Genomic DNA, 15,443 nt, shown 5'->3' on the forward strand with positions numbered 1-15,443 from the left:
TCCAGACTCTGAGCTGTCAGCACAGAGCCCAACGCAGGGCTTCACCTCATGAACTGTGAGGTCATGACCCGAGCCGAAATCAGATGCTTAACTGAAGGAGCCACCCAGGCGCCCGTATATTTTATTCTTAAGTGAGAAGGAAAGCCAGGTGAGAGCAAGTGAGAGACGTTTGTGGAGGGATTCCTCTGGCTGCTGCCTAGAGCATAGACCTTGGGGGAAGAATGGAAGTAAGTGAAAGGTTTGTGCAAAATTCTGGGCAGCAGATATAAAAGAGAGAAATGGCTGGATACAGGCCACAATTATGAAAGAGGAATAAACAGAATTTCCTGATTAGACTGCAAGTAGGGTATGGGGAGAGGTGACAAAGATGGGTGATTCTTAGGTTTCTGGCCTTAGCAACAAGGCCAACGTTGGCATGTTACTTTTAGGGTAATTACAAGTTTTTAAGAAAATTACAAGATGGTTAATTAGATAATTAGACAAGTATCCAATTGCTTAAATAGTCTTTACTGATCGACTGTGGTATACTAATACACTGGAATTCTACATGGCAATAAAAAACCATATACTACTGGTACATGCGACGATAATGGAAGAATCTCAGAACTGTTTAGTGACAGAAGCCTGAAACAGAAGGATACTATTATAATTTCACTTACACAGAATTTAAAAACAGGCAAAACAAGTCTAAAATGGTAGAAATCACAATACTGGTTATCTTTTGAGGGGGATACGGACTGGGAAGGACAACAGGAGAACTTTGTGGGTGGTGATTATGCACAGATATATGCATTTGAAAAACAAACAAACCATCATGGAGGAGAATGACCCCCTGCTTCCACCATGATTCTCACCTTGAGTGAAAAGCATCAGTGGCTGAAAGAGGAAGAAGACAGTGTCATGAAATCCCTTATTTGGCATAGGTAAGCAGGGCCTGCTAAAAGTTGACAGTGGAGGAGGAACAATGAGGAAAACTCTTCAGCATACCAGGCGCAATACTAAGCACAAGATATTAACAGCCCACCGCTGAAGAATTTCAAGTCTGTAGTGTACTAAAGGTAACCATAGCAACAACAAAACCTAAGCCAGCTCACCTACTGATTAGACTATTCAATCCTTAACACTAACAGTCTGATAGAAGCAGAGATGTGTCCACTTCCAGGAATAAATATTTTTTACCTCAGTATCTACTATTCTTCTACATACAATACCCAGAATTCAATTAAAAAAAAAAAAGTAAAAAAAAGAGACGCACACAAGCAAAAAAAAAAACAAATTGTCAAGAAATAAGGCAATGACTAGAAAAGACATGGAGATCACCCAAATAATGGACTTTAAAATGATCATGAATTGGCTATTAAAAACAAAACAAACAAAAAACAATAAATGATGGTGAGAATGTGAAGCAATTGGAACCCTTATACAATATCAGTGGGAATGTGAAATGTAGCAGCCTGTGAAAAAGTTTGGTAGTTTCTCATAAAGTTCAACATATGTTCATGCAAATATTTGTATACGATTGTTCACAGTAGCACTATTCATAATAGCAAAAAACAACCCAAGTGTTTATTGATGGATGAGTGAATAAACAATATATGGCATACCCATGCAATGGAACATTATTCTGCCATAAAAAGAAATGAAGTCCTGCTAAATGTTACAACATGGATAAACCTTGAAAACATTATGCTAAGACCATATATTTAACACAAAAGACCACATATTGTATGATTCCATTTATATGAAATGTCTAGAAGAGGCAAACTTGTACATCAAAAAGATTAACGGTTGCCAGGGGCTGGGGGAAGAGGGAAATTTGAAGTGACTGCTAAGAGATATAAAAAAACTATGGGAGTCAGTGGACAAAGAATGACATTTTTAAAGCATTCAAAGAAAAGGAAAATTTGTCAACACAAAGCTCTATACCCAGCAAAAATACCTTTCCAAAAAAAAAAAAAAAAAAGGCTAAAAGAAAAACAATCAGAAAAAAGCTGAGAGGAATCATTGCCAGTAGTGTGCAAAATAAGAAATGTTAAAGAAAGTTATTCAGCCAGACAAGTACTGGAAATCTAGATTGACATGAAGGAATAAAGAGAACTGAGAATGGTAAATATGAGGGTAAATTTAAGACCCTGTTCTTCTTTTAAAAATCTCCTTAAAAAACAATTGGCTGTTTAAAGCAAAAAATAGTAACAACATATTAGAGTGTTATTAAAAGTCAAATACATGACAGCATTAGTAAGAGGACGGGAGGGAAGAAATGGAAACATATGCTGCAATATATGTTCTTACACCACAATTTGTTATCACATTATCTAAAGGCAGACTTTATAGAAGTTAAAGAAGTACATTATTATATATATTATATAACACATATGACATCATATTATATTATATATATAACTATCATATTATATATATGATATTATATATTATTTGAAGGTAGACTTTACACAAGTTAAAGAAGTGCATTGTAAACCCTAGAGCAACAACTAAAGGAAAAAACAGGTAAAATTAGCAAACTAATAGTAGAGATAAAATGTAATTATAAAAACACTTAATCCAAAAGACAGCAAGAAAGAAGAAAAAAGGAACAAAGAACTAAAGAGAAAAATAAAAAAATCTAGAAACAACTAGCAAGATGGTAGATTTAAATCCAACCATATCAGCAATTACATTAAATATAAATGATCTGAACATCTCAATTGAAAGGCAGAGATTCTCAGGTTTGTGGAGGGGGGAAAGAGGCAAGACCCAACCATATGCTGTCCAAAGGAAAAGTATTTTAAATATAAAGCAGATTAAAAGTATATGGATAGAAAAGGATATACCATGCAAACATTAATAAAAGGAAAGCTACAGTGGCTTCTTAATACCAGACAAAGGAGAAGTCAGAATAAGAAATTGACTCAAAATTGATCATAGATGTAAACATGAGAGCAAGAACTACAGAATTCCAAGGAAAAAAATAGGGAACCTATGACCATAGGATCGGTGGAGATTTCTTAGAATACAAAAAGCATGTCCTAGAAAAGAAAAACTTGTTAATTGAAATTTAAAACTTCTGCTTTTTGAACAAGAGTGATATGGGGGACAGTGCATATGAGGATTTCACAGGAGGTGAGATAGTTTGCTGAAACGTGTTAAGTGTGGTGTGAATGTGAGAGTGTCCTGACAGACCAGGGTACAAAGATGGTCAAAGAGGATCCCATAACTATCTCTTTGGTAGCTTTAACTAAAGCGGCAGTAGTAGGTAAGTAAGGTGTGGTGGGTGTCTTCAGGGAAATGAATCTAATTTTTGGGTGCAGTAACTCAGATGTCAGTGATAGCCCCTGCGTTTTTGGGTAAGTACTTTAAGGGCATTCCCTTCTCTCTCATATACAAAAAGGAAAGAGGGTAGCTGATAATTTGTGTATCCAAGGGCAGGGGGATTTATTAAGCTTTCCTTCAAGGTCTTAAAGATCAAACTATCTTGGTCATCCCAAACAATGGGGTATATGTGGAATACTCCTTAATGAACCAACAAGGAGAAATTTGGGGTCCAATTATGACAATAACCAGCTAGCCCAAAAAAAACCTGTAAGTGACATTTGCCTTTAGGTTTTGGAAAGTTGAAAATGTCTTGAAACCTTTAAACTAGGTACAGTCCCTGTTATGAGATTAAATGTCCTAAATATCAAACCTCAGTTTGGAAAAATTGTAATTTTTCCTTTGAGACCCTATGTCCTTCAATGGCTAAGATTTTCAACATGTAAACACTCTCTTTTTGTGAGGAGCATTGGAAGGGCAAGCAAAAAAGCAAATCATCCACATATTGTAGTAATGGAGCCTCCAGAGAATTTTGTCATTTAAGTCAGCTTCTAAAACTCGTGAGAAGATAGACTCTCAGTGAAGCCCTGAGGCATGACTGTCTAGGAATACAGTTATCCTTCCCAGGTAAAGGCAAAAAGATATTAATTATCCCTACCAACAAGGATCTTTTAAAATCCATTGCATAAGTCAATCAAAGTTAAAAGAAAAAAAAATGCTTCCAGTAGGAATGGATACCAATAGCATGTGGAGATTAAGGATGACGGGGAGGCAGGGACTTAGAATGTTATTTATTGCCCTAGGTTTTAGACAAATCTCCATCCTCAGCCACTCGATTTTTTGCAGGCAAAATAGGGTATTACGAGGACTAGTGCAAAGGATAACGAGTCCTTGAGACTTAGCCTCTGTAATAAGCCTTATGCCCTGTAAGCTTTATTTATAGGATATTGGTTTTTTTTGTTGGGAGAGTTTTTTGAGGGGTCAATCTGGATCTTAATGGGAGGGGCAATATGAACTCTGCCTGCATCTGTTAATGATTTTGCCCAAAAAGTGGGGGTTACCAGGTTTAACAGCAGGGATGAGTTTGAAGTTTAGACTTCCTTGGCTTGTAGAGTGCAAGGAAGGGCAAAGAGGATTGAATTTTCCTAACTATTGGGATTCAAACTCAATGGTTATTTCCCTTTTGAGAGAAAAAAATGGCAACATTAGATTTCTCCAGGAAATCTCCTTCTAATGTGTGGGAACTAAATCATTGAGGAGAAATGGGTAGCTCAACTTGCCCAAGTCCCAGACAAAAACATATGGGCTTAGAAATAGGCACACGTTGTGGTTTATTTAAGACCCCCACTATCTGGGGCACGTGTGTGGCTCAGTTGGTTAAGCGTCTGACTTCAGTTCAGGTCATGACTTCACGGTTCATGGGTTCGAGTCCCGATTCAGGCTGTGTGCTAACAGCTCAGAGCCTGGAGCCTGCTTCAGATTCCGTGTCTCCCTCTCTCTCTGCCCCTCCCCTGCTTGCACTGTCTCTGACTCTCAAAAAAATGAATAAATGTTAAAAAAAGTAAAAAAACAAAAGACCCTCACTGAGCATACATATTTTATTTATTTTGATTTTTCTTAAGTTTATTTTTGACAGAGAGAGAGAGAGCAAGCGTGAGCTAGGGAAGGGGCTAGCTCTGAATCTGAAGCAGGCTCCAGGCTCCGAGCTGTCAGCACAGAGCCTGATGCAGGGCTTGAACTCATGAACCGTGAGATCATGACCTGCGCCGAAGTCAGACGCTTAACCAACTGAGCCACCCAGGCGCCCCCTGGGTGAGCATACATATTTTAGAGGAAGACTCTTTAATTGTAGTGTACTCTTTCAGTGTAGCTACTGATAGTGTAGCTCCTGAGTCCATTTCTAGCACTCTGTTTTCCAATGGCCAGGTTTTTTGCAGTAATGACATAGTTCTAGAAGATGGCTTTGGAGTTTCCATATTGGAAACCTTGGAAGTTACCTTTCCAAGGTAAAGAATCAAAATATTAGTTGTCTTTTTTTCTGGTGTCATCCTCTAGGGTGCAAGTAATTGATTAGCCAGATTGACAAAGTCAGGGATGCACACTGTCTCCCGTTCTATATGGGTTCTTTTGACCAACAGGAAGAAGTCCTTGTTTAGGCCATTCATGAACATGGAATTAAAAGCCACCAGCATGGATTCAACATCTATGGAAAGTCCAGAATTTTAAAAAATGATGTAGAGTCTGCTTTATTAGTCATGGACAGATTTGGTAGGCTTTTGAGTGTGTGCCTGAATTTTGTTCCAGTCCACGGGTTTGGGGAAGGCCCTAGGAATGGCTTCATGTAGCCTTTTGTCCAGTCTGCAAGCCTGATCATATAAAAGGGTTGGTGGTTGGTTTAGTTTAAACTCTAGAGATTGTTTGGGATTTCCCCAAACAGCAGTTTTAATCCATTGCTACACTTTGACCTTCTCTGATACGCATGTGGGCTAACTGATAAGAAATGGAAGAGCAGTTTGGCGAGTTATACTTTCAATAATGAATTCCTCAACAAATGCATGGAGACCACAGTTACCTTGGGAAAATTCTTATAGTCCTAACTTTGGCCTTTGTCCATGGAGTGTAGGAAATCTGGGGTGGTTTAGAATCCTCAGGTTTAATTTTGAAAGGGAAGGTTTTAATGAGATCAGTGGATGAGGTTTCAGTAATAGGAAAGAAAGGAAGTTTAGAGAGAGGGTAAAGGGTTAAGAGAAGGCAAACAGGAAGATAGAGGAGGTAGAATAGTAAAGTTAGGAAAGACCTTGGTTAGCAGCAGGAACAGGCCTCCGGTGTTTTCTTCTTACACATTGTTAGTTATTTATTTGCTTTAATTTAGCAACAGTATTTTGTAAGGAGGCAATTTTAGAATCCTGAACACATTTGGAAGCTTCCAGATACCAATTAAAATAACCATCCCACTTGGATTGTTTAGTATTGTAAACATGGTCTTCTAAATCAGTTCAGAGAAAAGTAAGTTTGGGGAGATCAAAGTTTCCACATAATGGTCACTGGAGTTCTAGGTTATCCTTAGTAAAACTGGTTTAGTCAAACATGTGTGTGAGGAAGGGCTGTAATTTTTTAACATAAAACCAGCGAGGGTTCCCCAAGGGGGGCCACCCTTAGAAAATTCAGATGACTCGGATCCCATTATCAGAAATAAAAGAGTACATACCAGAAGGACAATCCACCCATCTCCAGATCCCAAATAAAGTCAGAGAGCTCCACCAAAGGAGGCACCTCAAGACCTGAGAGCAAACTTACCAAACTGAAAGCTACCTTGACTTGCACAAGCTATGAGTGCAAAGGGCTCAAGTGCAGGAAACTCACTTATTTCTGGAGGTTGGTGTTCCTGGTGATCACCTTCTTCAGATCTCACTTTGATACTATGTAATGTCTACCTAAGAGAAGAGAGATAAACTAAGGCAAAGTCAAGTTGCCAGAAACTGAGTTTATTCAGGAATAGTAGAGGAACTACAACTTGGGACATTCAAACTTCAGTGAGCTGTAGGGAGTCCGCTGAAGGTTTTACTTGAGTTGCTTTTATGGGCAAGGAGTGTAAGAGGGGAAAGACCAGCAAGGGGCCAAGCAGCAAGTTCACTGGCTTGAAGATGGAAGACATTCTTGGTGGATGCTCATTGGTCAGAGGATAAATTTCAACCCTCTATAAATCAGATTATTTGTGAGAAGTCAGTCTCGGTCTTTTGAGTTCCATTTTCTGCGGGTGCATGTGTGAGGTTCTCCACTTCATATCCTTCAGTTCCATTTTACATTAAAAATTTTCCAGTTTTATCCACATCAAGTGCAAGGGACACGTGGGGATGCCCAAAGGTGGATGTACAGCAGACATTTGGATACAACAGGCTATAGCTTGGCGGCAATGTATGGAATTGGGTCATCAGATTACAGGTAGTAGGCAGTAGTTAAAAACTAGGAAAGTGGATAAACCTTCTGAAGGGAAATTATGCAGAATGCTATAAAATAGCAGGTCAAAAGTGGAACTCTAGAATACCATTGTTTAAAGAACGGGCCGACGAAGAATAAACTACAAGGGAGACAAAGAACAAAAGCACCAGAGGAAAATCAGAAAAGTGGCCAACCAACAGCTAATAGTAACTGATCATTAATATCTAGATCCAGCATCGGCCTCTTCACATGCATTGCTTCATTTAACCCTACCCAAAACCCTAAAAGATAGGTCTGTTTATTACTGCTTTTTAGACTAGGAGACTGAGGCTTAGAGAAATAGGCCTTGCATGGTAGTTTAAGAGAACGGGTATATGCTCGGGTTCAAATCCTGGTGTCACAAGATATGTCTTTCAGCTTCCTATTCTTCAAACAGGGGTAACAGTTGCAACCTCAGAGGGTTGTTAAAAAGAATAACTTAATTACTACATCCTAAATGCTCAGAATGATGCCTGATACAGAAGAAGACCAGTAAGTGACCTAGAAGAAAATTTCTTTTTTTTTTTTTCATTTATTTATTTTTGAGACAGAGAGAGACGGAGCATGAACGGGGGAGGGGCAGAGAGAGAGGGAGACACAGAATCCGAAGCAGGCTCCAGGCTCTGAGCCATCAGCCCAGAGCCTGACCCGGGGCTCGAACTCACAGACCGCGAGATCGTGACCTGAGCTGAAGTCAGACGCTCAACCGACTGAGCTACCCAGGCGCCCCTAGAAGAAAATTTCAAAGAAATACAATAGTGTCAAATAACAAACCTGCAGAGTACACTATCAGATATAAATTCTACTGTGTATAAGTAAACAAATACACACACACCCCTGCTGTTAATCATGACAACTGAGATTGAAGTGAAAATGCATAGACATACGGGCGTGCCTGTGCATGTGCACACACGGGGCAGGAGAGTGAGAAAGACTAGATACTTCTAAGGTGAATTCACAAAATGAAATGTTCCCCAAAAAAGTCTCCAAACAGAAAGATACTTTAACATATTAATAATTCTTTAAGTTTCCACTGTTAACCAGTGTTATTCCGACACTGGATATCTTACAATCATGTCAATGTATCTCACACAATCAGACAATATCTTATAAATATTTATAGATTGACACTTTCCTTTACATTTTAAGGTAGATTCACTATTTAATACTCCAAATTGGGTGAATGTCCAAAAGGGATCTGCTGAAATGAAATCAAAATAATGGCAAAACCCTGAACATAACTATTTATAGTCTTATACTTGTGTAAAGTTACAGTAGAACAGATGAGATCTCCTAACTACATTGTGCCATATCATGGGAAGATCAGAATGTAGTTAAATTCTAAACTCATTTCCTCTCTTCTGAACATATTGAAAGATCCTGATATCAGAGATAACCAACAAAAGGCATAATTCTTGAACCATCCTGCAAAAGCCGGATATTAAGAGAAAAAAGATTTCACACTTAACAGATCTGATGTGAAGGATAAAAAGGACTGAAAATAATGTACTGTCGAATGTAAGTTTAGGAAACACAGGAATATGTTTAGCTTAGACTTAAGCCATCAAACTCTTTTAATACTTGCTTTCCTTGCCCTTGGAATTAACTACTACTGCCCTCTAGCAAGAGGTCCAAAAATTAGAGAACGGAAAAAAATATATATCATTAAGGACTTAACTACAGTCTAAAGAGAAAGATGCTATAACTTATTAGTAATTATTCAAATTTCTGTTGTTAATCATGACAAGTGAGATTGAATTTCCTTACTTGTTCTTTCCTCTCTTCCCCATGCAACGTAAATTATCACCTCTATGTAAACTCCTGGATTTTATCTTCAACCCTGATCTCTCTCCAAAATTCCAACCCCATAGCTCTAATGTTGGCCTAGACCTCTACCCCTGAACATGCTGCCAAAACTCCAAATTAAATATACCCAAAATATAACTCAAACACCTGTATTCTTCATCTCTGTTAACGATATGGTATTCTCAGCCACCTAGGCTCAACATCACAGAATCATCTTTGATTAAAGAAAGTCAAAGGACAAGACTCAAGGAACTAAAAAAGCCTCCCTTGAAAATCGCCCTTCACATCTATCTCATCACTGTTCACCCTGCCATTATCCTCCATTTTTTATCCAGTTTTCATTACCCCTCATCTGCAACTGAAATATGTTTTCTCTACACCCCTGACACACACACAGGACAGGAAATACTCAATTTAACCTCTAATTCCTGGAAAAAGATGGCAAGAATAGGACAAATTTTACTTCCTATGAGAGTAAGATCATATAAAAAAACGTTGTTCTTAGAAATTATTTTCATGTTGTAAAAAACACTGACATTCAGCATGACACAAAGTGGAAAATAAAAGTAAACATGCGATGCCACAAACATTTTTTAAGTACCTAAAACTACTTAATTTTTATAAAGTGACATATACATTCTTTTGTTTTTGCATGGGCTGCAGTCATTTGAACTTGTGAATCACATGCTGTATTTTACAGCAGCCCCAGACATATCAATATTTTAACGGGTAAAATATCTTCCCTACAATAATAAAACTGCAAAAAAGGTTGCCATTCTCTCCAAGAATCCTATATTGTTTTCTTGAGTTATCTAGGTCATACCCATGCTTCAAGATCTAGCTCAGATTCTACCAGTACCACATTTTTCTTAACCTAGCCTAAAGTAGGTTTATACTTACTCTGAATGCCAAAATATTGTCTGTTATTTACATAGCAGTAATCGCATACCAAATATATTGAAGTGTTATTTATCCCTAGCTGCTTTACATATTTATATTCGTTTCTGTGTACTATAGAGTATATATCTCTTAAGGACATGAACCATGTTTTCCAATTCTCTAGTATCAATCCTCTACCAGCCTGAGGCTAACTCTATAGCCTACCTCACAAAATCCTACTTCCTGTGAGAGGTATATAAAAATACAAACACACACAAAACACAATCCATAGAGGACAAAGAGGCAAGGGTAAGGAACTACACAGATATGTGAAACAACAACAAAGGTAGGACACACACACACACACACACACACACACACACAAGCCACAGAGGCAGCCATCCCTTTTCTGGAGAAAGCAAAGAAATAAGGAAAAAGAAATAAATCAAACAGTATCAACACTGACATCCATGATACCCATAACCACAGCTTTGAGATCAATTCATCTCAACCTATAAAGTTACAGAAAACACCATGAAGGGAGAACTGAGGAAGCTAAGAAAAGGCTTGGGATTTGGGAATATCACTTTACCATCGCACATAGTACCCTAGAAGCAGAAAGCATTCAATAAACACCTGCTGGTGTGAATGTAATTTAATAGATATTCCTATATACTCAAATTCTGGAATTAAACTATGTTCAAAATGCTATTCTTGCACGAAATGAGTTATAGGATCAAATTACCTCAAATTTCCAGAATAATGCAGTAAATACTATGTGCTTTGCTTATATACATACGTTTTTGATGCCAAAAAGAGATACATCCACATTTTAATAATTCAAGATTTCCAAAATAACCCAATGATTCATAAATTGTATTCTTCCTATTTTTAGAATGGCTCAAGGGATTTGTGTGATTCTCAAACTCCTTTCTTAATTCCTAAGAAAAAGTTCAATTTGATTTTACAATCTCAGGGGGATAAAAGAGGGGAGAATTTAGAGGGAATAAAGTAGCTTTGTAAAAATAATTCAGTGCTACATTAAATACAAATAAATGATAGGCTAATGGAATCACAAGTTTAAAAAACCTAACCATTACAAAAAATTTAGCTTCAATATCTCCTTTCTTCCTTTCCTGAAAATAGATGCCTGTCATGCATGGTAACAACTTAAAAGCCCAAGTAACACAGGGCTGAAGGATTCACGAAGAAAGGGAAAGACTCTGATTGAATGAGAACCAAGATGAAAATATCCTGACAAGTGGCCAAGAATTGGAAACACAGTGGGAAATAAAGGAACATGTCTTTCTGGTGGACTTGGTTGATATGAGTGAGCTGAAAAGGGGTTACGGGAAAAGACCTGCCCTAGAAGTGAGGGAGCATGTTTTCGTTTGTTTTGTTTTGTGGGTTTTTGTTTTTTTTTTTTTTTTTTGCACATGACCTTTAGTAAATCACTGAATCTACTCTGAATCTTGGTTTTCTCACACTTCCACTTATTCTTCTTACTGGCTCTTTTGTATCCATCAATGATATTAATAGTAACTAAGATATATTGAACTCTTGTTGTATCCAAGGTACTATTCTGAATGCTTTCTATGCATTATATCTCATTTAATCCTGGGGACAGCCCTATACAGTAAGTATCTTATTTACCCATAATTAGAAAAGTGGGGCTTAGAAAAGGCAGGTGATTTGCCAAAGATCACATGGTTCACAAATGCATAGCAGGGACTGGAACTGAAATCTGATTTTAGAGCCCACACTCTTAAATGCTTTCTTACGCTGACCCCCAAATGATATAAAAGACATGTTCTACAAAGCATTTTTAAATGGCCATTCAAATGTAAGGTTGTTATTATAATTCTCATCTGCACTAAATGAATCAATATCATTTATATAACCAAGCAACATACAGTTAAAATGTTTAAAGCATACACATGTGGAAAGTCTTAATACCAGCAAAAATTTAAGATAAAAAGCAGTATCAAATGATGTGAAGTTCAGCATAACTTTTAGTTGTCTGGACATGCAAATTTCCAAGTATTCACAAGCTTAAAAAAAGATTTAAAATCTATATATGCTATAAGATATAGTAAATTTAACACATAAGCCTCGACCTAGAGCTTTTTCTCTCCTAGCTATTATTTCACATTCCTACTTGATGAATGATATGGAATAAAATCAGAGAAAGATATTTAATCAGGTTTGTCAGGCACTGTTTTAAGCACTGCACAAATATTTACTCATGTAATTCTCAGAACAGCCTATGAAGTACTTGCAATTATCCCATTTCATGGACAGATAACTGAAACGCAGAAGGGTTACATATAAACAGCCCAAGATTATAGAGCTACTAATTGCAGTCAGTGCTCAATTCAGGCAGTTTGGCTTAAAAATCTGTGCTCTTAACCGCTAGCTCTGCTATAATTCAAGGAATGGTGAATTTTTTTTTAAAAAAAGACAATAAAAAGTAATCATAACAATGATCACGAAGAATGCCCACAAAGAGAACAGAGTCATCACCTATCTCAGCATCCACACTAACACTAAGGAAAATGTAAAAGAAATATTAACTGACATGATAAGTGAAGTAATATAAATTATCAGTTTTAGTTATAATGGCACACTAAGCTTACTAGTCTTTGAAAGAAGAGGTTTCTTTTAATTTTCATGTGAGACTGGGATACCTGTGACTCAGTTGTTTAGGCATCTGACTTTGGCTCAGGTCATGATCTCATGGTTCATGAGTTTGAGGCCTGCACTGGGCTCTCTGCTGTTAGCACAGAGCCCACTTTGGATCCTGTCTTCCTCTCTCTCTGTCCCTCCCCTGCTCGCATGTGTGCACTCTCTCCCTCTCTCTCTCAAAAATAAAAAAATAAATATTAAAAAAATTTCCTATGAAACGATATTGTTAGCAAATGACATTTGGAGACTACTATTCGTTAACATTAACTTAAGAGACTTGCTCAACAGGATTTTTATCATTTCTTGGTCCATTCAACATATGAAGAGGCAAAAAAACTGTGGTAGAGCTCTAAAAAAAAAAAATCACATTAACTAGTGGAGCTCACAACAGAATTAATGATAAATTTGAACCCTTTAAAAGTACAAAAGAGGGCATCTAGGTGGCTCAGTCAGCTAAGTCCAACTCTTGATCTCAGGCCTTGATTTCAGGGTCGTGAGGTCAAGTCCTATGTTGGGCTCCATGTTGGGAATAGAGCCTACTTAAAAAAAGTACAGTAAATACTTAATATGATCTTAATAAAAGAATCACATTTTGCGAAGGACTACAGTATTTGTCATTTCATCAGATTCTCACAATTGTGAGAGTTAAGTAAGACAAGTAGTAGTATTATACTTACAAATAAGTAAATTAAAGTTCAGCAAAGTTAAACATTTTGTATGGTCTAGATAAAAAGAGCTTTTTCTTTCTTTTTTTTTTTAATTTTTAAAAAAAAATTTTTTTTAACATTTATTTATTTTTGAGACAGAGAGAGACAGAGCATGAACGGGGGAGGGGCAGAGAGAGAGGGAGACACAGAATCGGAAGCAGGCTCCAGGCTCTGAGCCATCAGCCCAGAGCCTGACGCGGGGCTCGAACTCACTGACTGCAAGATCGTGACCTGAGCCGAAGTCGGACGCTCAACCGACTGAGCCACCCAGGCGCCCCTCTTTTTTTTTTTTTTTTTTTTTTTTTAATTTTAAATGTTTATTTATTTTTGAGAGAGAGAGACACAGAGTGTGAGTGGGAAAGGGGCAGAAAGAGAGAGGGAAACAAAGAATCCGAAGCAGGCTCCAGGCTCCGAGCTGTCAGCACAGAACCCAACGCAGGGCTCGAACCCACAAACTGTGAGATCACGACCTGAGCTGAAGTTGGACGCTTAACTGACTGAGCCACCCAAGTGCCCCAGAGCTTTTTTTTTTTCAAGTTTATTTATTTATTTTGAGAGAGAGAGAGAGAGAGAGAGATGGGGAGGGGCAGAAAGAGAGGGGGAGAGAGGTTCTGAAGTGAGCTCTGTGCTGACAGCAGACAGCCCAATGCAGGGCTCGAAATCACGAACTGTGAGATCATGACCTGAACCGCAGTCAGACACTTAACCGACTGAGCCCCTCAGGCACCCCAATAGAAAGATCTCTGACTCCATGTGCTTCTTCTATCACATCATGCTGCCAACAACTTTATGCTTATGATTTTCAAGTTGTTTCATGACAATTAATGCTTAGGCAAGAAAATTTGGAAAATAATAAAGAACACATAATGAAGGTTATGATCCTTAAAATGTTAAGAGTTTTGCTAAAGATCTTGTTTTATGATGTACAATATATCTAGCTGAAATGATGAACCAGTTAACTCAGCCAAAATGGACTTGAAATCCAAGAAAACAAATTGCATTTAAAGTTAGAAAAATCCACACACGTATCGTGATGAGCACCGGGTATAGAATTGTTGAATCAGCACACTGTACACCTGAAACTAATATAACACTGTTAACTATACTGGAATTAAAATAAAAAACTTAATAAAAAAACACTAAGTGAATCCAATTTTAAATGCTTAAGTGGGAAATAATGTGACCCTGAAATAGTACTATTTTTCAAGAGTAAAAACCAAAAATCACTTCTAACCACCATTTACCTCAATCATTTAAGTTTCTTCTAAACCAAATAAGGCAACTTATAAAATCAAATGATTCTGTTTGATGATTGGGAAACCCAAGGAAGTCTTTATTTTCTGAGAAATGCTAGCTTCCCAGAGATGATCAGTTTCAAAGATAGTTCACCTAGATTTGATTATTACCAAACCAAGGCACAGAAAGGGCTGGGGAACCAAATAGGAACATTCAACAAGTGAAATTACTTAAAATGGATTACTGGGATAATTCTCTTTTAATTCTTTTTATTTTTGAGAGAGAGAGAGAGAGATAGTACAAATGGGGGAGGGGCAGAGAGACAGAGGGACAGAGGATCCAAAGTGGGCTCTGTGCTAACAGCAGAGAGCCCAATGTAGGGTTCGAATTCACGAACCATGAGATCATGACGAAGTTGGATGCTTAACCAACTGAGTCACTCAGTGCCCTACTAGGAGAATTTTTTAAAACATCAGTTACGTAATTAGTCATCAGGAAAATGCCCAATAAACTGTACTTTGTACAAAAAATAAAAATTTCATAGCCTACGTGCCTGGGGCATCAGACTTCAGCTCAGGTCATGATCTCATAGTTTTTGAGTTCTGGTCTTAAGTCGGGCTCTGTGCTGACAACTTAGAGCCTGGGCCAATTTCACATTCTGTGTCTCCCTCTCTGACCCTCCCTGCCCACACTCTGTCTCTCTCTCTCTTCTTCAAAAATAGACATTAAAAAATTTTTTTTTCTAGCCTATAAACTGTATACTATACCCTCACATCCCTAAGTCAGGTGACACGCATTGGACTCGCAAAGAAGATGACCTAAAACTAGTTTTGCAACCACTAG

At 37.7% G+C, this 15,443-nt stretch overlaps 1 protein-coding gene across 5 annotated transcripts in view; it reads right to left on the reverse strand.

Moving 5' to 3' along the window:
* The window catches only part of WDR89 (WD repeat domain 89), a 35,698-nt gene that overhangs the window by 16,258 nt on the left and 3,997 nt on the right, over positions 1-15,443 (reverse strand). The window contains exon 1 of one of the 5 annotated variants that reach the window (XM_042943454.1): positions 6,673-7,852. The exons of 1 other annotated variant lie outside the window; for it this stretch is intronic. Coding sequence is in view for 1 of the 4 variants with exons in the window: in XM_042943452.1 (XP_042799386.1) it covers positions 855-921 (67 nt within the window). In the remaining 3 variants the exon portion in view is untranslated. Of the gene's footprint in view, positions 1-854; positions 1,096-6,672; positions 7,853-7,980; positions 8,017-13,609; positions 13,642-15,443 lie in introns of those variants that run through there. 3 more of the 5 variants (XM_042943452.1, XR_006203875.1, XR_006203876.1) reach the window with 3 other exon arrangements.

The sequence above is a fragment of the Panthera leo genome, chromosome B3, assembly GCF_018350215.1.
Source record: "Panthera leo isolate Ple1 chromosome B3, P.leo_Ple1_pat1.1, whole genome shotgun sequence".
Lineage (NCBI taxonomy): Eukaryota > Metazoa > Chordata > Mammalia > Carnivora > Felidae > Panthera > Panthera leo.